This window comes from Chionomys nivalis, chromosome 6, assembly GCF_950005125.1.
Source record: "Chionomys nivalis chromosome 6, mChiNiv1.1, whole genome shotgun sequence".
NCBI lineage: Eukaryota > Metazoa > Chordata > Mammalia > Rodentia > Cricetidae > Chionomys > Chionomys nivalis.
In genome coordinates, this window is record NC_080091.1 from 56,593,541 (window position 1) to 56,615,601 (window position 22,061).

Here is a 22,061-nt window from a genome sequence, read left to right on the forward strand (position 1 = left end):
TTCCTGCTTCATTGACCCGGGTGGATAACCCGGATGCCAACGCAAAGTAAAAGACTAGTTCTGGTTGCATGGGTTCTTTCCCCGCTAGATTTCAGGGATGTTACCTTCTTCCCAGAGTGCTCCTGGTTTACTTCTGGGAGCCCCATTCCCACTCTCCCGCCCCCAAGTCTAAGGACCTACTGCACACCTGTTGGTTTGCCTCTGGTGCTGAATGACCATGTTTTTCTCATGGATCGTCTCCAGCAGGGCCGTGGCCAGAGACTTCAGGTCAGCAATGGACTGTGGAGTAGCTGGGAGGCTGCACCCATGATCTTCAGAGAGCAGATCCTGGACTAGGGAAGACACAAAGGTTGACAGCTCAGTCAGGGATTCTGAAACGTGGGGCTGCAGACCCATGTCCGTTCTTCCTGGGGGATGGGGTGCCCCGAGCTTTGACATGATACTGTGTTGTCCTGAGAGCCTATCTCAACTACCACAAGGAACACAACATGAAACTCAGAGCTAAGTGAAAAAGTCTCAAAGAAATTGGACCTCCCCCCACTTTAAATTCTCCTCTTTTTGTCAAACAGGGGTGGAGCCGAGGGCTCTCCTGCTATGCAAGCAAGCACAAGCGCGCATGCCCGCTGAGCCACACTCACCTCCAACCATTTGCAGCTTATTCAGAGACTAACAACATTTTCACTAGCCAGCGTGTGAAGGCATTTTTATGCTAATTCACTGAGACTCGGAATTGAGAAAAAAAAAAAAAAAACAAACCTAGCAAGCATTATTTATTTCCATTTTGTTAACAATAAAGCAAGTCTCAGATGGGTTAAAAACACTTACTAAAGGTTGTACTGCCCTGCAAATGACCGAGCTTCCCCGCCCTTCAGGCTCTCTGGTTAGGGCGAAAGTAATACGTCACTTTAAAGGGGTAAATCAACGGGGAAAAAACACAAGTGACAGCCACCCTGGTGCCCTCCTGACTATGAAAAGGCACAGTGCCCTCTGGAGCACCATTTCCTGGGACTGTATGCATGTATACAGATCCATTCAATACTCTTCTAAAATGGGGGAAATACCACTTTTTCATTTAACAGCATTCCATCCCATTAGTATCCCCCAAAATATAAAGGTGAACCCCCACTTTAATAGTTCATCTAGGTTTATAAAAGTTCATTTAGCTATTGCTAGATATTTATGCCATTTCCAGTTAAAATATAGACTGTATGATCAGGCTGGCCTTGAACTCACAGAGATCTGCCTGCCTCTATCTCCCAAGTGCTGGGATTAAAGGTGTGCACCACCACGGCCTGGTTTGAAGAAATTTCTTATGTAAAAAGCTCCTATATGTCTAATTTATTTCTTACTAGTTCTTGCTAGAGCATCCGATTAGGTTTTTCATAATGGGTTGCCATGCTCATACATTTAGATTACTAATCCCATAGACCACGTCAATAGGCTTCTCTTATAGGTTTTCCTAGAAGACTTGAGTCAGTGGATAACTAACTCTGCCTGTGGTGTTTGACTATGACTGGCACTTGACATAACAGTCAGGACAGGGGTCCCTATTCTAAACTGGTTGCTAGGTATGGTAACCAAGGCCAACCATGCTTTGAGTTCTATCTGTCTATCTCAGTCTTTCTTTGTGTGCATATGTGTTTATGCATGTGTACATGTTTGGAGGCTGTAGATTGACATCAGGGCTTTCTTTAATCTCTCTGTCCTTTTTATTCTTGAGTCAAGGTCTCATTGTGCATCCCTAGCTAGCCTAGAACTTGATATGTAGACCAGGATGGCCTCAAACTCCTGGAGATATCTGTTCCCAGAGAACTGAAATAAAAGGCACTTTGCCTGATACAATCTTTTTTTTTTTTTTTTTTTTGAGACAAGGTCTCTCACTGAACCTGGAGTTCACCAATTAGGCTGCCAGGACTGATGAGAAAGCTCCGATGCTCCTCTCGCCCCTTCCTCACCAGTGCTAGGATTATAGTGTGCACAGCCAGTGTTTGACATGGGTGCTGGGGATCTGAACTCGGGTCCTCTGGCTTACACAGCAGACACTTTCCCTGCTGAGCCACATAGATGGGCTTTCCCTTCTAGGGTGTTATAGCTTCCCATTCAAAACCACTTCTAGGATGTTCATTTCTAGGTGAGTGGGGAAAAGAAGTTGCCTGGGAAAGAACCTTAAGTGTGAAGTCCACTGCAGAAGCCATGCTTTTGAAAGCCAGTTCCGATTAAGACTGGGCCACAGTAGCTGCCCGTCGGCACTGTCAGCAGCTGAGAAGCCGACCTGTGCAACCTAGGCTTAAGTCGAGAACTGACTGCAGAAAACAAAGTACCAGACTCAAGCTCTCTGCTATTTATCCCCCTGGACTGCTCCCGGAAGATCATTATTTTTCATTGGAATCGACAGGAAGGAAGAACAAAGCTGCAATCAATAAAAGCTTCTTTGAAAACGGCATGCGTTCCCATGATCCATGGTGCAATGGGTGCAGTAGGGGGCTTTTCCATTCTGTCTGCAGAGGCCAGGAGAAATATGCTTAGAGGGGGCTGGGCACCTAGCGGCTCTCTGGTGGTGATGGGAAGGAAAAAGATTCTCAAGAGGATCCAGTCATTGGAGAAGCTCCAAGGTGATGGTTCTCAAAGTGGGGTCTCCCACTCCAAAAGCATGGCATGGGCATCCTGAAGATGAAGATTCTCAGGTCCCACCCCTAAGACTGGGAAAACCAGAAACCTGGGTGGGCGTAATCTGGGTTAGAAAGACTCAGGCAATCCTGCTGCAAGTGGCCATTGGGTGCCCGTTTTCTGTCCCACAAACCCTGAGGTTTGGGTGGAACATGAACTCCAGCTCTTTGCTCAGAAATTGGTCCAACCTGGATATTAACTCCTACCTTGCTTTGCAGACAGGACCCCGGTCAGAGCACTACTGTTGGACTTGCCTTGGCCCTTGGAGTTTTTCCGTCTCTCGAGAGCATTCTGCAACAGCAACGGAAAAACCAAAAGCTTTTGTCAGAAAAGGCAGCAATGGAAAAATATCTCGTTAAGGGGATACACCCCGTGTACTAACAAGAACGCTGGCAGACTCAAAATGTAGCCTAAAACTTAGACCTCTCTCTCCTTGGGCTTTTAAAAGACTCTGTATAGAGAGTCTGTTTGGTTTTTAAGTTACAGCGAAGGAGAAAGGCGGTAACCGTAGCCTTGTATTCAGAGTGGTTTAATCCACATTCCTTAAATGGAATCTGAGGTAGGCTAACATGTGGATAGACTTGTTATTGGATTCATTTTTAGAATAGACCTGAGATGAAGATGACATTTGCTTTCATGTACTAATGGTGATAGCAATGATGCTTGGCTTGGAAAAAGATCATGGCCAGTTCGTGATGTCTGTCTTGGGCATAGGATTAAGTACACATGCTGTTATGGTCTTAGAATGGACTCTTGCCTTCACACTGATATATAGTTGTCAGCCATGTTTGGAATATGAACAAGATACATGATATATGAAAGGATACACATGGTTGGAAATTTATATGCTAAAAAGCACATACTTCCTTGCTTCATGTTCATAGACAGATCGATATAAATGAAGTGTGACTCCTGCCAAATAGAAAGCCATGGTGATCTCTGGGAACAAAGGCCAATGTCAACAACCAGGACAATGAGCCAGCTCTCCGTAGCATGCAGCTGGCTGTAAAACTCCACCCGTAGGAAGAGCCATCAATTTATTTTCAAAGCAGAGAGACCCAGGAGAGTTTTCCAATTATAACACTTACAACTAACACAGCAGAAATAGATATTATCAAGTCAGTGGAGCTGGAATTAGACTAAATGACAGTGAGGTGAATTCAAACATCCTACCCTTGCAGTGTGCCTCGAATATTAGCGTTTGGGTTGTGATGTTACATCGTTGTTTCTTCCATTGAAACGCTTTTCTTGGGGGATAATTATGACACAAATAGCATCTGACAACTTTACATTTCATAGAGGAAGTGGAGAGGACCCCTGAGTTCACAGGGCGGAGACTCCCAGGTGGAAGCACACAGGTTTGGAGGTCTCAGGATGCCTTGTCCAGACGATAGACATAGAAGCAGATACTGGGGGAAAATGGTGTTGGGAGTTTGCTGTTTTGTGACTGGTTATACTAGCTACCCCAACGAGGGATCTTACTGAGCTCCATTTGGGAGGATAGAAAAGCGATGAAATATCTTTGAAACATAAAAGAGACTCGAAAGAGGATGACACACGGATGCTGAGTGGAGAATCACAGACTTGGTCTTGATTGTGTTACCTTGTACTTGGCGATGTTTGACTTCAGAAGGCTGACCTCTTCATGGAGCTGTTTCAATCTCTCCTGGAGATATCTGGAAAAAAAAACCAAAACAACCCACACCTAACAAGGATGGGCATGGGGGAGAAATGAAGCCCACCGAATGATAAGAGCAAAACAGGGAGCCCAGATGTCATTTGCGTGTAACGACTTCCTTCTCATCCTGGAGGGCAGGAGCGGGAAAATGTGACCTTTTATTAAGGGATGTGATCAAGGTCAGACATGCCCAAATCACAGACACCCCATTTTAAAACGGCCCTCTCCGAGATCCCCTCGGGGACAACAACATCCTTTTTCACATAATTCTCATTAAGATGATTGCACCAGGGAGCAAACCAGGAAGAGAAGACGCCAGCCATAACACGAGTCAGACACATCCACACACGGAAATGTGCCTGGGGGCAAAGACACAGCTAAGGGAATTTCTCAATTTATTTTCTTATTCTTTCCCCTCTCCTTGACAGCAATCACAAACAACTCTTCCTAGCTCTTCACCCTTGTGGCCCAATCAGAGAAGGTGTGGGAAGCGAGGGGGGCTAGACAAGTGGGCGTCTCCCACTCCCCTTCTTTTATAACCAGCACATGCCATTGCCAATATCTGAGGGCTGTAACTTACTTTTTATTCCAAATGCAGCAGTCTCAACTGCAGGCAGGGCTTCAGGACCACCCTGCCCCCAGACTGCCTCCCTTGGACACTTAGCACTCGCCTGTTCTCCATGCACAGAGCATCCACATCAATGATTCGGTTCTCATGACCACCCAGGATATGGTTGAGCTCCTGGTTCAGCCGGTCCACTTTGTCCTGGTAGGAAGCCCGCTCCTCCTTAAGATCCTGGAGTTCATCCACTGACGCCTGCAGGTCATGTTCCAAGGACTCGATCTGAAATCCAAGGAGTGTCATAGTGTTCTCAGCCGTGGGCTTCCGGGTCAGAGGTGCAGCTTCCACTAGACTAGCTGACTTGGAGAGCTTAGGGGTACTGCTAGAGTCACCCATGTTGCATTGCATGCTGGGTAGGGCTTGGAGCTGGGGGATACCTTCTAACCAGACACTTAAGGATTGCTGAGCCTGCTCTCTAACCCCTACACACTGCCCCCATTCACAGACGTGGAAAGGACAGGCTGATCCTAGAGTCCTACAAAGGCAATGCACTTCCAAGTCACTCAACCTGGGTATCCTGGGCCCAGTTAGCAAAAGAAGTAAAAGGAAGACTCTGCCCCTGTGGCTGCTTCCCAAACAGGGCTCTACGCCCTCTGAAATCCTGCCCACAAAACATCGCTCAGCATCTTAGTGGAAACTCCTAAGTTAAAGGTCAGTTTGTCACATTTCTTCCCCACCGTCTAAGTGGGTGGAGGGCGGCAAGTTTCTTGATGTGCTCAGAACAATAGAAAATCAATGCTGGATACTCCTGGAGTATGCTGGTTACTCCAGACACTCGGTATGAACCTAGGAAGAACTGAGAAAGTCAAGACCTCTCGGCACCCCTGGCCTCCTCTTAGATTTGGATGTGTGCCTTACTTCCTGTTGTGAGGGGCCATGGGAGCATGTGTGCCCTGCTTCCTGTTGTGAGGAGCCATGGGAGCATGTGTGCCCTGTTTCCTGCTGTGAGGGGTGATGGGAGCATGTGTGCCCTACTTCCTGTTGTGAGACCACATGCAGGCATCCCCACCCACACCAGAGCTCAACAGTCACCTGTTCCTTAGCTCGCTCCAGCTGCTCAACCAGATCCTCCCGCTCATGGGCTGCGAAATGCCTCATGCCAATTTCTTCATCTCCGAGCCTTTGTTTAGCAATTGTCATCCTCAACAGCTGCGTTTTCCATGATTAGAAATAAAAGGCAAAGGAAGAGAGAAAGAATATGAATGAGTACATCCCCCCAAACCTCAAGGACCTATACAGAAATTTCTGGAAGAATAAAATTCTTGCAAGAACCACTGGAAGAAAGGAGTTGCCAATACGGTTAAGTTTTAAGAAAGAGAAAACTTCTGCTATAATTTGTGCTTGTTGATACATCTGTGCACACATTCAGTGTAAGGCCAGGGCACCCAGGCTTGATCCTGGAAGGCAGATGTGCCATGGGGCACTGCCACAATGAAGAAGAAAATCTTGAACCTCATTTAGACTTAGCCAAGATCCAAAATAACCCCTAGAACTGGTTAGGATCTGCTGAGATGGCATGCCCCACATTGAAACACTAGGCAAGGCTCTCAAGAACTTGAAAAATGCTATTCAGTGTCCAGCAAGCTCATGCTAATGTGTTCTGTGAATGATCCAGATGTGAACTAGCTTCTTGAGGAAAAGATAAGTAGAGTGCACTTGAGAACACAAGTCTTATATGCACCGTGACTAAGTGTGTGTGCTAAGAACTAATGTGTGAGAGAATACAGAAAGTGACCAAATACATAAAGTACTCGAGTATGTGTGTTTGGCCATGTAGACATCCTGCATACTGCACCCCAGCTCCTACCCCCCCCAGGTAAAGTCACAGCAGGAATTATGGGAGAGGCCCCAGGATGAACCCATAGTCTCAGCACATCCATGCCTGCCCATTACCATGTACTTATCCTAAAAAGATTCATAATGTATTGTCTTCTCTCTATGGGTGGATATGGATGGGCTCACATAAGCATGAAGCCCTCAGAATATGCTGTCTCTATCATATGGGTATGACAGCCCAGTGAGGCTCCCTGTGAGCATGCTCTTTTCTTGTTCCTGCTTGATTGAGTCTTAGGAGAACACTGACTAGTACAAGTGGTTAAACTCCAGATTTCTGAAGGATTTGGGTCAGGTGAGAGATAGAAAGCTAATTCAAGCCAAGGCAGAATTACCTAATTGAAATGATGACAGCAATGGAGAGATGTGGGAACTGTAGGAAGGCGGACAGGATGCAGTGACCCTCCATTGCCGCATTAACTCACAGTGTCTACTGGGCGCCGTGAGCCATGGCCTGGCACGGGGTGGAGGATACTCACATGCAAAACTCCATGCCTAATGGAATCTGCTAAGTCCATACTTGGGGTTCACAGCGTGTGTACTTATGGATTTTCCTACTCAGTTCAACTTATTTGCACCACCAAATCCATGTTCAAGGTCTTCCAGCATCATGGCTGAACATTCACAGAGTGGGAAAAAATGTGAGTGCCAGATGTTCAGCCCAGATGAGGTCAACAAGGCCACCTCCTGTCTCCCTGTCTCCCTGTCTCATACCATGGACGGCCTGGCCATGACCTGCTTGGTGCTGAGTGCCCACATTTTTTTTTCCTTTGATAATTTTGATGGTTTTATAAAATTCACAAATTTGTGGGACTCAGTGTGTTGCCTCCATGCATATATATACTGTATGATGGTCATAGCAGGGTAATTAATATACACTTCACCTTCTACATTTATTATTTATTATGCAAAGCTTTGAACGCTAACTGCTCTGAAATACACAATGCAATGTGCTAATTAACCATAGTCACCTACTACACAGCAAAGTGTGGGGCTTAATTCCTGCAGTCTGTGACTGTCGGGGTACTAACACCTATGCTCCCGTGCCCATCTCAGTCTCAGATAAACACGGTTCTCTTTTTACTTCTTTTCTGTTTCTGTGATAAAACACTCTGACCAAAAGCAACTTGGGGAGGGAACAGTTGGTTTCGGCTTACACTTCCAGACCACAGGCCATCACTGAGGAAAATCAGGGCAGATAGTCAAGCAGGAACTGCAGAAAGAAAACCAGAGCAGGTGACCGGCTTGCTCCTGGCCCATGCTGCATAAGCTAGCTGTCTTATGCAGCCCAGATCCAACTGCTTAGAGATCTTGCTCTCTCCCACCCCCATGCCAGTAGGCTGAGCCTTCTCACGTCAGTCAAGACAGTCTCTCACAGACATGGCCAATGGCTAATCTGATTGAGGCAATGCTTCAGGTGAGGGTCTCTCTTTCCAGGTGACTAAAGGTTGTGTCAAGTTGACGATAAAAACTACCTAGTGCAACGTCTCTGTGAAGACCTCTTTCAAGACTCTGGATATGACTGTGATCCTGTGGCAATTGTCTTTCTGTGATTGATTGATAGATTGATTGATTGATTTAGCTAACATGATATCTTCTAGATTTCATCCATTATGAAGACAGAGTGGTATCCCACTGGGTACATGTACCAGATCTTCTTTATCCAGTCCATTGATGAACACTTAGGTTGACTAGTTCATGATGGCTAGCCCGAGTAGCATATTAATGAACACGGGCACGCAGGCATCTTTTTGATACAGTGATGTCATTCTCTTGAATACATACATAGTACTGCAACTATTAGAGGTTGGTGTGCATATATATAACATTTTATTTATTTATAATTTGAAAGACTACAGCATTTCCTCCCATGGCTGTACTAATCATCTACCCTTCCTCTGGTACATTGTACTAATCTACCCTTCCTCTGGTACATTGTACTAATCTACCCTTCCACCGGTACATTGTGCTAATCTACCCTTCCACCGGTACATTGTACTAATCTACCCTTCCACCGGTACATTGTGCTAATCTACCCTTCCACCGGTACATTGTACTAATCTACCCTTCCACCGGTACATTGTGCTAATCTACCCTTCCACCGGTACATTGTGCTAATCTACCCTTCCACCGGTACATTGTGCTAATCTACCCTTCCACCGGGACATTGTGCTAATCTACCCTTCCACCGGGACATTGTGCTAATCTACCCTTCCACTGGTACATTGTACTAATCTACCCTTCCACTGGTACATTGTACTAATCTACCCTTCCACTGGTACATTGTGCTAATCTACCCTTCCACTGGTACATTGTACTAATCATCTACCCTTCCACTGGTACATTGTACTAATCTACCCTTCCACCAGGACATTGTACTAATCTACCCTTCCACCAGGACATTGTACTAATCTACCCTTCCACCAGGACATTGTACTAATCTACCCTTCCACTGGTACATTGTACTAATCTACCCTTCCACCAGGACATTGTACTAATCTACCCTTCCACCAGGACATTGTACTAATCTACCCTTCCATTGGTACATTGTACTAATCTACCCTTCCACCAGGACATTGTACTAATCTACCCTTCCACTGGTGGTGTAGAAAAGGTCTCCTGGCGATGGCTTCATGCACACTGCTGGCATGCTGTCTTGAGTCCCTGGGTGCAAGAACAGAGGCTGCGATGTGTCTCATAGGGAAAACATGTGAATTAAAGCAGTTCCCTCTGAGTCTGAGTTAGAGAATGGGTGAACCCATTAGTACAGTGCTGATAAATTAAACATCTCTGTTAAATAAGTGTATGGTAAATGGAAGATACAGAAACCACAGTTGTGATGAGCACTGGCACAGTAGCTATGACAGAGGCTGGCAGGAGCCTCTCCACCTCCCCTGGGACCAGTGGGCCAGGACTCTCATACTAGGCATCGAAGTCGCCTCATAGAACACGTGGACCGCAGAAGCGGTTGACTCAAGCAAAAGCTTGAATATGAAACATCTTTCATGTCCCCTGGTCCTGGACTCAGGACAGCAGGACTCTGAAAAGCACATTTCCAAAGACACACAGCAAAGCTGAGAAACAGCGCTTGTCAAGCCCCAGAGGCAGGCTCACAAGCACGCAGGCTTTTGGCAGGAGGCTGCAGAAGACTCCGGCTGTGTCTTGAAGACTCAAGCTTTTCCCTGAAATGTTCCATGATAGACAGACAGTATGAACTAGATGTAAAGAAACCTCACTTTCCAGTCAGAACTGGCCTCACTGCACATTTTATTTGGAGTCACACAATTATGTTTGTTAATGCCAGTTAGTGGCTACGCATGCCCAGTGAGGCCCCACTCCATAGAACAGAGTCATCTTCACACTGGATGCTGGTTAAATGTCAATCAACACGTTAGCTATCATTTGGTGTCTAATGTGCAGATAATATTGCTCCCACACTGCAGGGCTGAACTGGTTGAAACACGTTTAAACAGAGGCTCAAGTTAGGTTGTTATTTGGGTCTGAAATTTAAATGCAGTCAGCAGAAGGGGCCTGATGAGGCTATTGCTGTGCCTACATAGAGCCCAGGGACATCAAGTGTGCCTTCTCCAAGGACAGCTCATAGGCTCTAGGGTCACCTGCTTAGGGCTTCCTATGCTCAGTCCCCAAGAATGAGTTTGAACTTCTCCAGGCCTCTGTATCTCCCTGCTGAGAGCACAGCATGAAATTGGAGCGAGTGGAGCCATAGTTAGGGAACACTGGGTTAGGGGTCACATAGGTGATAAGGAATGAGGGATGCAGAAGAAAAGAAGTAATTCTAAAACTTCCCCTCACCCTTCTGCTAAGAGATACTGCATTTATGTATTCAATGCCCACAGACTGCATTTCCTCAGCTATATAATGCAGAGTTGTAATGTTTGCAATCATCAATAATGCCACAGCTTGGAAGCATACATGCAACTGTTTGTCCTGGACTGTTTCTGTGATTTAAGGACCATCCAGGTCATCTGAGCTTGCCCCATGTTGATGACAGCCATGAAAGATGATGGCTGTCTTCTCTATGACACCAGCTTAGTCCAGGAGCAGAGAACGTGTGGTGTGACTAATACCAGCTGCTTGCAGGATGGTTATCACCATCACCACCACCTTCATTGCTGTCATTGTCATTATGATTGTTGCTGTCTTCACCACCATCATCATATCATCACCACCATCATCACATCATCATCATCATCATCATTGTCATCATCGTCGTCATTGTCATCATCTGTTCAAGAGCTCCTAACAACCACCCAAGGAAATTTTCTGTCTTCGAATGGCTGAAGTTGAGCTCTAGACCCAGGCTTACAAGGGAGCATGAGGGGGTGGCTGTCCTCCAGGGGAAGTGACAATAAGCACTGCTCCCCATGCTGGCTATCCTCAAACAGGACATCACAACAATACAGCTAATCTCCCAGTGCCAAGAGGACAAGAGCTTTGTGAACACCCGCTCTGTCACCAAGGGACACCATCATTCACTGATTTAGAGAGAAATAAATGTTTATGAATGAGTTATGGACATGAGTCTTGGCTGGTGCACAAGACCCAGCTGCAGCTCAGATGTCGCTGAGGGACAGGGAACAAAACAATGTCGCAGGAAGGCTTCTGGTTCTTTGCCAGCTGCCCAGGCCTCACCAGACCTAACCTATGGGAGGCCTTCCTAGTCCTTGAGTCAGAGGGGCTCAGTCCTTCTTTGACCTCTTCCCAGCTTCCTCCTGTCATGGTCTTCAACATTCTCTAACTTATTTTTTTTTCATTTGCTGGAATTCATTTTGTCCAACAGGCACTGGGAGGCACCCAAGGTGGGTTCCTGCATGTTACCTGTGTTCAGATTCTTCTGCTAATCCTACGTGCCCTGATAAAGTTACCTAACATTGCCAAGCCACATGTGACTTGTGAATTTAATAAACAAAGATAAGCATTATCTTAAAGATATACTAGCATCTATACAAAGGAGTCTGTCAGCAGGGCATGGTGGCACAGGCCTTTAATTCCAGTACCCAGGAGGGAGAAGCAAGTGGATCTCTGAGTTAAGACCAGCCTGGTCTACAGAGTAAGTTCCAGGACAGCCAAAGCTACACAGAGAAACGCTGACCCAAAAATAAACAAAAAGAAAAAAAGTAACAAGATGGTGGGATCTGTGCACCACTCCTGGGTCTCAAGAAACTGTCATCCACACACTAGTGTGTGTATCAGCTAATGGGCTCCCTACTTGGGATGAGAAAGCAATGTCTTCAAATCACTCTCAGTGGCTTTCTTCTGCACCGAGATGGGCTCAGAGCTCTTGCTAAGATTGGGAGGTCCACATGGCTCTCCTTACCTGCCCCAATGCCGTTCCCAGCTACCTTGTGTCTGTGCTTCACCCATCCCGCCCACCTCCTGGTATCCATCCCAGCCCCCAGGTACTGTACTTCCTCTGCCCCTAGCATAGTTAGTCATAGAACATCCCACAGTCACTCCTGCCGTCCTTGTCAAGGCTCAGATTAGAGATTTCCCTAGACATCTCATCTCAGCTAAAGCTATTTCTTCCCAGGTCCCCTGCTTCCCAGTGCCTGCCTCTCTCCACATCTGTGTGTGGCACCTGCCATCAGCTCCATGGTACCTCCTGAAAACTTCAGTTCCCACAGCCCAGTGTCAGACTCCCCACGGGGATCTCCAAATGCCTCTCAGATCATTGTCCCCCCATGATGCTGAAGAAGATCCTGATGTCCCCTCCTTGCAGAGAGGCAAGATCAGTCTGGGTCCTTGACCCCTGTGCACGGTGTGGGGCTGTCCAGGGTGCTGAAACATGCTCAACTTGGGGCAGATCCACTTTGTATCCCATCAGATGAGGGCACAGGCCAAGAGAGGCAAGGTCGCTGGCTTAAGTCGCAAGTCTTAGGAATGACTGGGGTGGGGTTGGTCCTGGCTGTCAAGGGCTTGTCCTCTGTTATGGCTCTGTTCTGTCCCACCCCTGCTCAGACAAAGCACATATACTTCTGTAGAACATGCTCCGAGTTAGCATGTGTTACAATTTCCCAATGTAATCCTCAAACATACACTCTGCTCAGTTCTACCTCAGGACACTTGTATACCATCCCCCAGATATCTGTTCTCCTTCCTCCAGGATCTCTGTGGTCTGGGCATGTGAGGGCAGAACTTCTGGGGTACCCCTACCGTTAGCCAGCTAGCCTCATGGTCTGCCTAGTGCCTGGCATGGCTGACATGCCCAGACTGTGTGCTATCCAGTAGGGCTTCAATCAATATGGCAGAGGTACAATGGTGAAACTCCACTTCCCAGGATCTAGGAAAGGGACTTGTTTGTTTGTTCAATTATGGATCTACCACAAATGAAGTCCCACACAAGTATGGACTTATTGTTTTTGGTGGCATCCCCAGAGCATATGTGTTAAATGAACAGAACCCATGGGCTACATGAGACCCTACCTCAAAACAAAATGTCTGCTATACTTCAAGAGAGAATGTCTCATTAGGGGTCCTCTCCTGGAGATTAGTGCAACAGAACCCTCCGTGAAGCCTCTAGAACAGCTCGATTGTACACAGCTTCCCCAGCTCTGATCCAAGACCATGACAAACAACCACAGCTCAACACAACATATTTTCCTTGTTTTTTTAATAAGCAAAGTATACTTTAATTGATTACCTGCTTGTTCACTGGCTTGTCTTTAGTGGCTGATGACTTGGGCTTCACTGCTCTGCAGGATCCATCCAGCCACTCCCCACAACCGGCAGTCACAGAAGGGCTCTGTGGCTTTACGGGGCCAACACCAGAACAAAGAGAGGTACTCAGGGCTGCCAGTTGGTGAAACGTAAAGCTCACTACTGAAGGCAAAGCCAGTATTTCTCCAGTGTCACGGAGACGACTAAAAAGTACAAGTTTTCTGCCTCTGCCCATGCTATGCCCATGCCCACGACACGAAATGAAAGGCACCCAAGAGCCACCATTGTTGTAATAGTGCCAGAGCCATCACTGACGTCACTGTCCCAGAGGGCCTGGGGGTGGCTGCTGTGGGTGCATCTTACAGGTGTTCCTTTAATAGGGTGCATGGCACACCAAGAGCTTCCAGAAGCCCTGCATAAAAATGATGCTCGCTGCTAGCAACACCTGGGTGGTGATGAGGGGGCTGAGCTTGGAGGTCTGGCTGCCACATGGCAGACTTTTCACTTGGATCGTGGTCTCTCCCAGGGCACACACTGAGGGCCCTGGAAATAGTGGGACCACAGGAGGGAAGTTTGTGGCTGCTGGTGACACTGGTGAGGGAGGGGACTCTCAGGCAACACTGGTCGTGACACATTAGAGGTCACCGTGCCCTCCCAGCCAGAGAACTCGCTGCATGGTGAGAAGGATGGAGCACACATTCCCTCATTATAGCTCATCACCCCGCTCTCTCATCTCCTCACACTAGACACTGTCTGATGACTTTATGTGTTTTGTTCTCTGTCTGTCTCCCCAATCAGCATTTAAGATCCCTAGTGGGGAACTTTGTGTTTCTCAGTCTCTTATGCAATGTTAGCTGCTGGAACACAGGAAGTCACCAGGTGTGTGTGGGTGGACACAGAAAGAAGCCCGGCCACTACTGACAGGCATCTTACAGGTGAGGACACGGGAACCCCAGAGAATGACCAAATTTCTTCAGATCACTTACCCCCTGGCAGACAGAGCAGGAACACACACTGGGGTCTAAGCATGCCCAAAGACGGGGTCTCCTGGGTTGTCTGCACTATTGCTCTTCAGCCAGATCCTTCTGGGAGGCAAACCATCCCAAGATCATAGACATCAGTTTGGTGGCGTACTGGCTAGCTTTATGTCAACTTGATTCAAGCTATGGTCGTGTGAAAGAAGGGAACACTTCTATTGAGAAAGTCGCTCCACAAGACCAGGCTATAGGCAGCCTGTAGAACATTTTCTTAATTAATGATTGATGGGGGAGGGCCCAGGCTATGGTGGGTGGTCCCACCCTTCTTCTGGTGGTCCTGGGTTCTATAAGAAAGGCTTAGCAACCAATGAGGAGCAAGCCAGTAAGCAGCACTCCTCCACGGCCTCTGTAACAGCTTCTGACTCCAGGTTCCTGCCCTGTTTAAGTTCCTGTCCTAACTTCCTTCAGTGATGAACAGTAACAAGGAAGTATAAGCCAAATAAGCCCTTTCCTCCCCAACTTGCTTTGGTCATGGTGTTCCATCACAGCAATAGTAACCCTGATTAAAACAGGTACCTGATGTTTGCCATGACATCGATTCTTATGCCAAGAAAGCTGGCTAAGTTCCAGAAGCCGGGCTCTCTCTGCCAGAGAGCTGGTGTCAGCTCCCCTCTTAAGACTCAGACAGCCTCTACAAGCCTGCTGTTGAAATTTTACATCCACAGAGATCCCCTTCTTCTGCCACATTCCATCTCCTTACCCTTCTCTATGTTCCATGTCTAGAAGAAAAGGCAGGCAAAGGCCAGGGATGTTGAGGAAATTCAGAGCAGGATCAGTAGAGATGGGGGGCCCTTCCCACATAACTAGTTCTTTCCTCCCACAGATGAATACAAGGGCCCTGTATCACCCACCAGGATTTCCGCAAGGTGCCTGAAGCCATTCTTCCCGAGTCCTCACTGACTTTTAAACACTGAGATTTTTAATCCCAACACTGGGAAGGTGGAGACAGGGGGATCCCTGTGCCTTTCTGACTGACAAGTTCCAAATTCAGTAAGAGACCCTGTCCTGTCTCAAAATAATAAAAGGAAAGTAATTGAGGAAAACACCCTACATTAATCCCTAGCCTACACATGCATGCACAAGTATACAAGCACCCACACATGTGTGAACACATCCCACCAAATCAAAACAAAGCAAACAAAAACAAAAACCCTGAAATTTTGAGGAAGGGGCTGCTTCTGGCGGGACTCCATTGTCACCCTCTCATCTGGTTCGGGTTGGGAGTTTGTATTTCTCTGGGTGCATTCTTGCTCCTCACCCCAATTCTTGGGGTCCAGTCAGAGGAGGTCAGGTCGTGATGAGTTCCAGGCACCCTCACCCACATGTCACGAGATACATGCCCCCAGCTTATGCAAATACGAAGCTGTCGTAGCTGCTGTCGTTGCAAACCCTCCAGAAACCACTTGGAAGTGCTCTATGGAGTGTAGGGTGCCAAGGCCCTAGCTGAACAAATAGAAAAATCAGTCTCTCTGGCAATATCGAAGGCAGGCCATTTCCTGTCACCTCAGTGCTCACGTGTGCTTAATACACAGTCAGCCTTCCTCTGACGGGTCACTGTTAAACGGCAGCTCGGAGATGCTGCCCACAGGCACGGGTGTTCAACAAACACTGCCGTTTGGCCCCTGTTTGGTCTCCAAGCAGCAAATACCTGGCCCTTAAGTATGCTGAGTGGAATGGGCCTGGCCATGAGCAGGACAGGCATGGGCACCCCCTGGCCACAGCGTCTGTCCTCTGCCTTCGTACCTATCAGGCCTTCCACGGGCTCCCAGTCGAGCTGATATTTGTCCCTTATTGGTACTTTTGTTTTTCTAGAACTTTTATTTTCGTTTCCGAGTTCCTCACACCAGGCATTGCTGTGATGTGGAGTGGGGTTCTGTGTGCCCCTCTCTCCTTCTCTTTTAGTTAAACACCTTTGTCTCACTCTCTTGTGGCTAGTCTTGATTTCACGATCCTCCTGCCTCTGACTAACAAGTGCTGGACTTACTCGTCTCTTTGCTCTTCTTTTGGTTCACTTTATCCTCTCACAGCGCTGCTCACTCAGTCAACACAACCCCCACACTTCGTGGAGGATTTCCTAAGAAGGGTTCCGTGGAGGGAACTAAAGTTGAAGTATGGGACAAGCACTCATCTTCTGAGCTTCTCCCCTACCCCAGGCTACAGGACCACACAAGTGTCAGTTAGAGAAGCAGAGCCAAACACAGCGAGAACATACAGGACTAACGCCTGAAGCTGGCAAAGGCAACATGTAATCCATGATCTGACTGGAATGGGATTGAATGGAAAGCAGAGTCAAGGAGAAGGTCCCAGGTACGTAATAGGTGTAAAGATCCCGCGACACAGGCAGAAAGGCAGACAGACTGAAGCCTGCATGAAGGTTTCAGTCCGACTGTGATGGGAAAAACTGGCGGTGGACAGACCATCGATGCCTGGCACACTGTGACAAGGACATGGCCAGTATCTGGAAAATGAAGGAAGAGTGGGAGCTACCCATGGCATAGCAGATCAAAACGACAAAAATAACCAACCATCAGAACCCCACAATGATCACAACACCACACACACACACGCACGCACACACACACACATACACACACACAGACCTCAAAGAGTGGTAGCTACCCATGGCATAACGGATCAAAACGACAAAAATAACCAACCATCAGAACCCCACCATGACCACAACACCACACACACGCACACACACACACACACACAGACCTCAAAGGCTTAACCAGTTCTCTGTCACACAGCCCCAGCTACCTTTGAACAGGGCCTTCAGTGTCAGGAGGTCTAGTACCACTGTGGAATCAGCAATCTTACCAAGGCCTGGAGGTGCTGAGAGAAGGGTGGCCATGTGCCTGAAAACAACTTCAGGGATCTGGCCAGCCTCGAAAGTGCAGGCGCAAAGAACAGAGTGTTGACTGGGGCTTGCTGCCATGTCCGTATCTTTGGAGAGGAACCACATATGAGCAGGGGTCTGGTGAACAAGATAACAGCCTCCAGGTACCTGCCAGGAGACAGATTGCTCTACAGGCCATGAAGGAGTCACTAAATCCAAAATCTAGGGTACAAGTTGACACGTGTGCAGATCACAGCATGGGCTCAGACATAGACACAGACTCACATGTACACACACAGGTGCACACACACATGCACGCACGCACATACACAGAAAGGGGAACAGGCCTAAGATCAAGACATTACCAACTGGTGAAGCAGAAACATAATTAGAAAAGTTAAAAGCAGGAGTAGCTCAGAATAACAAAAGGAAAATAGGGAAGCATGGATCAGAAACAGTCACACTTTCAAACTGTGTCTGCTGGCTCCAAATCCACTTTGTATTTTTATGAGCATAAAGAAAACAACTGCACATTTTATTAGAAAGACCACGCTCTGGGCACATTTTATTAGAAAGACCACGCTCTGGGCACATTTTATTAGAAAGACCACGCTCTGCTGTGACTGATGGAGGAAGACACTTCCAGAGTTGACCTTTGATCCCTGACCTATGTGATGCATCCGCCACATGGGAGCCTGCCGAGCTTCTGGGGTGCTAAGGAAAACCTGTTCTAGGCACTCTTTCTCACTACTATTTCACAACCAGGAAAAACAGAGCCTCGTTTTTCAATACAGAGGTTTGCTTATCTATCTATTTACCTATCTATCTGTCTTACAGTAGTTAGATGGAAAAGAGCTAATTTCAGCAGAGGGAGGTGGATCTCTGTGAAGTCAAGGTTAGTATAATCTACATAAGAATTCCAGATAAATCACAACTATATAGTGAAATCCTATCTCAAAAATAGATAAATGAAGTCTTAATTCATTCAAAAATATTTTATTTCTCTATTTAATTTATTAAATATGCACTATATGTCCTAGAGCTGTGAGCTGAAATAAAATGTCTGTGTGCACTACTTTCAGAATAGAAGGGGGTACTGGGTATTCCCACCTGCCATGCTCCATGTATTCCTTTGATATAGGCTCACTCCACGACCCTGGGGCTCTAGTTTTCTTCACTAGGCTAGAAGCCATCAAGCCCAGAGAACTTCCTGTCACTGCCCCAACCTAGAGCTGGACTTACAGATACATTCAGGACACCTGGTTCATCAAGCAAATGCCAAAATCTAAACTCTAGCTCCCAGACACAGGAAACAAGCGTTCTTAACTGCTGAGGGTTTTCCCAAGCCCATCTTCCATTATGGGAGCAAACCACCAATGGCTGGGTACGTTAGAAAGTAAAGAAGTTTTCTCAGCTCACGTCTTCAGAGGACTTCTAGTGAGGGCCTCATGGCTATAGCAAGTATGGTGGACACAGAAGATGTCAGCTGGAGGGGGGGAAGGGAGACAGCAGAGAAGAAGGTCAGCCGCTCCTATGATACTGACTCTTGTAGATGACTAGAAACCCGATATGCTCTGGTCCACAGGTGGTAAGTAAGTAGTCCCCGGTGAGGGCACTCTTGACCCAACCTACCAGACCCTACTTCTTCAAGGTCCTAGCTCCTTTTGCAACTGTGTCTGGGCACTGTGCCGGGTAGTCTTGACTGACAGCTTGACACGACAAATCACCACAGAAACAAACAGCTGACACGGCTGTGAGGAATCTCCTAGGTTAGCTTACATGAAGTGGGAAGACCACCCTAAACGTAGGTTACGGATGCCTGTGGGCTGGAGTCCGGGACCAATAAAAGGAGAATACTTAGTACAGTGCCATCCCTTTCTGCTTCCACGTCGTGTTCCTGCCGTAGTTCCTTTCCCAGCAAGATGCTTCCTAAAGCTGCTTTTATTCTGTAACTAACACAGGGGCCAAACTTCCAGTACACAAACAGGGGTGGGGTGGGGTGCAGGGATGGTACCATATCCAAACCATCTGGGCCTCCTTCCCACCTGGCAGTCAGCTCTGGCCTCTCTGATCTTTCATTGTGGAGAGGAGGAGGAGGTGGACTGCAAGCTTCCATTATTTAGGGAGAACTTCCAGAGAGTACTAAACATGTTTTGCACACACACACAAAAAAGTGAACATCTTTCAAAATGGTGCCTCCTAACAACCAACCACTCCCCATAAAAGAGAAAGCTATCTTTGTTTGTCAAGGAATGTGGTAACATCTAGAAAAATAACATCTCCCCAAGAAAGTACCCCTGGACACACAGAGACACAATAGAGCGTTTCTAAGTCGGAACCCAGCACCCTTGCTGTTGTGAGCACTGCCTCTGGCAAAAGGCTGCAAATGAATCTGTCCACGCTGGGCAAAGTGGAGAATTATTTGGGGGAACAGAATTTAACTTCAGTTTTCCTTCTCTTTTTCGATTGTACTTTTGTTCGCAGCTTCAGCTGGGAGAGAGTGAATGCACGCATTTAGTGTGGAGTTTATGAGTTCATATTTTATAATTAACGTTGCCAACAGGGGAGTTTGATTAATGCCGAGCAGTGGATTTTGAGCAATGTTCCATACAAATTGCAAAATTTAGCAATAAAGTAAATTGGTGATGTGAACATCATTAGTAGAATGACTACTTAAAATTCAAATCATCGGAGCCACAAACCCATTATTTGTGTAGAAGGGAGGAAGTATCGCATTTGCTTTTATTTTGCCTTCAACCACATGTTATCTACCACCAAGCTGGATAGAGCGAAAGTTCTAGAATGGGTTGGGACAATATTTCAGAGCAGCTCCGAAGCACACACATGTGCACGCACGTGCACCCACAAAGGGGGTGTGATAAAGGCAAACGCTAAACTGTGAATTTGCATGATGGCAAATATAAAAATCTATAACAATCTTTCCCCACCAATGCTGCAGTGCATTTCCTGACGTGCTACCCACTCAGAAGCGTCCAGCACGCCCTCCCGCAGTGAGCCTTTCCCTGTCGACGTTCACATTACCTTATTGTCACCCTGGACCTCGCCAAGCCTCTGCCGGAGTTCTTTAATTTCTTCTCCCAGATGTTTATTCCTGTCCTGAGAGTCTCTCAACAGCTGCGCAAGATTAGCCTGGAAATATCAACATAGCACAACAGCAATCAGTATGGACAAACGTAAGCTTTCCTGACGTACGGATGCTGACATCCAGCTCAGCTGGATCCCACAGAACCCCATGTAAGTGAATGTGCGTGAAAGCAGGAAGTGTGTGGAGGAGGAGGTGGAGGGCAAGCTTCCATTATTTAGGGAGGTTCCTTTCCAGAGTGGCTCACAAAAGCGGACAGGTTACAGAGGGATCAGTCATATTTGACTGTATCAAAACTTTCCTAAGAGCTTGTCTATCCTGGGGGGGGGGGGGGGGGTTACTGTGCAAGCATGAGGATCCAAGTTCAAATTCCCAACACCCACATAAAAAGTCAGGCATGGCTGTAAGCTCAATGAGAGACCCTGTCTCAAGGGAGTAAGATTAAAAATGATAGAGCAGGACCCCTGATGTCCTCCTCTGACCTCTGTACCCTCACAAGCACATACTTGCACACATATACACCACATGTATACACACAGGTAATAAAATACCCACTTTCAAATCGGATAGTGTTGAGTTCACAATTAGGGCCAGCTAAGTAAGAAAGGATTCATTGTCTCATTTAGGTCATTTCTTCTGTTCGTTCCAATGTGTCTTGTTAAATGAACTCTTCTTTGCTATTTCAGTGCCCAGAATTTGTGTGTCTATTTGCTTGTGCATATGTGTATGCATGTGTGTTGTTTACACATGTGGAGGACAGAGGCTGACATCGAATATCTTCCTCAATTGCTCTCCACCTTACTTTTTTGAGACAGTCTGTCACTGAACCTGGGGCTCGCCAATTCCATTAGTCTACCTGGCCAGTGAGCCCTAGAATCCGCCTTGTCTCTGTCTCCCCAACAATGGGATTACTGTTGTAGCTGGGCCTTCTTTTTACATGTGTGCTGGTGCTCATACTCAGATCTCATGATTTTGCAGCAAGCATCTTACCCATGATGCCATCTCCCCAGGCTGAACGCCCAGAACTTTGGTTGCCATTCTAAAAGGCAACCATTTCCAACATCAGGATCTAGTTATGATTCTTCAGTCTCCTGGTTTGTCTCCCATCTCATTGTCTCCTGATGGTAGTTCTCATGGTGCCAAAGAGCCCAGGCTATTGCTTTCCACCCCAGTCTTCAAAACATCACCCCCACACACACCACAAGCTTCTTCTCTCACAAACACTTACTCCTATCTAGACCTGGGGTACCGACTCTTTGCCAGAGGGGCTCACCTAGCCAGCCAGCTCCATTCCTTTCCCCAAAGCAGCACTGCCAGCCCTCTGACATACACCCATCTCCTCTTGGGGCTCCCCTGGACTCTGGACACCCCTACGCAGTTTCAGCTCACCCTTGTCCCCTGCTCTGCAGAAACCTACCCTTGTTTTACAAAGAAAACTTGTCACCTGACAGATCGAGTTCTCTCCGCCTCTAGCGGAGACAACCACTGAGCGTGGCAGCCAGTCACACAGGGCTGTGTATGTGTGCTCCAAACCTCGGGATGAGGACGAAGGATGGAGAAAGCGGGGGCCTCACAGCAGTCACTTAAAGAGCTGTACATGGAGC

The 22,061-nt window shown here is 47.2% G+C and overlaps 1 protein-coding gene across 2 annotated transcripts in view; it reads right to left on the reverse strand.

The window, feature by feature from the left end:
* The window catches only part of Ccdc149 (coiled-coil domain containing 149), a 93,999-nt gene that overhangs the window by 23,148 nt on the left and 48,790 nt on the right, over positions 1–22,061 (reverse strand). For both annotated transcript variants that reach the window (XM_057772217.1, XM_057772216.1), the window contains exons 4-9: positions 20,397–20,504; positions 6,000–6,116; positions 5,017–5,189; positions 4,271–4,343; positions 2,874–2,958; positions 188–332 (exon numbers count right to left, since the gene is read on the reverse strand). In XM_057772217.1, coding sequence (XP_057628200.1) covers positions 188–332; positions 2,874–2,958; positions 4,271–4,343; positions 5,017–5,189; positions 6,000–6,116; positions 20,397–20,504 — 701 coding nt within the window. The remainder of the gene's footprint in view (positions 1–187; positions 333–2,873; positions 2,959–4,270; positions 4,344–5,016; positions 5,190–5,999; positions 6,117–20,396; positions 20,505–22,061) is intronic.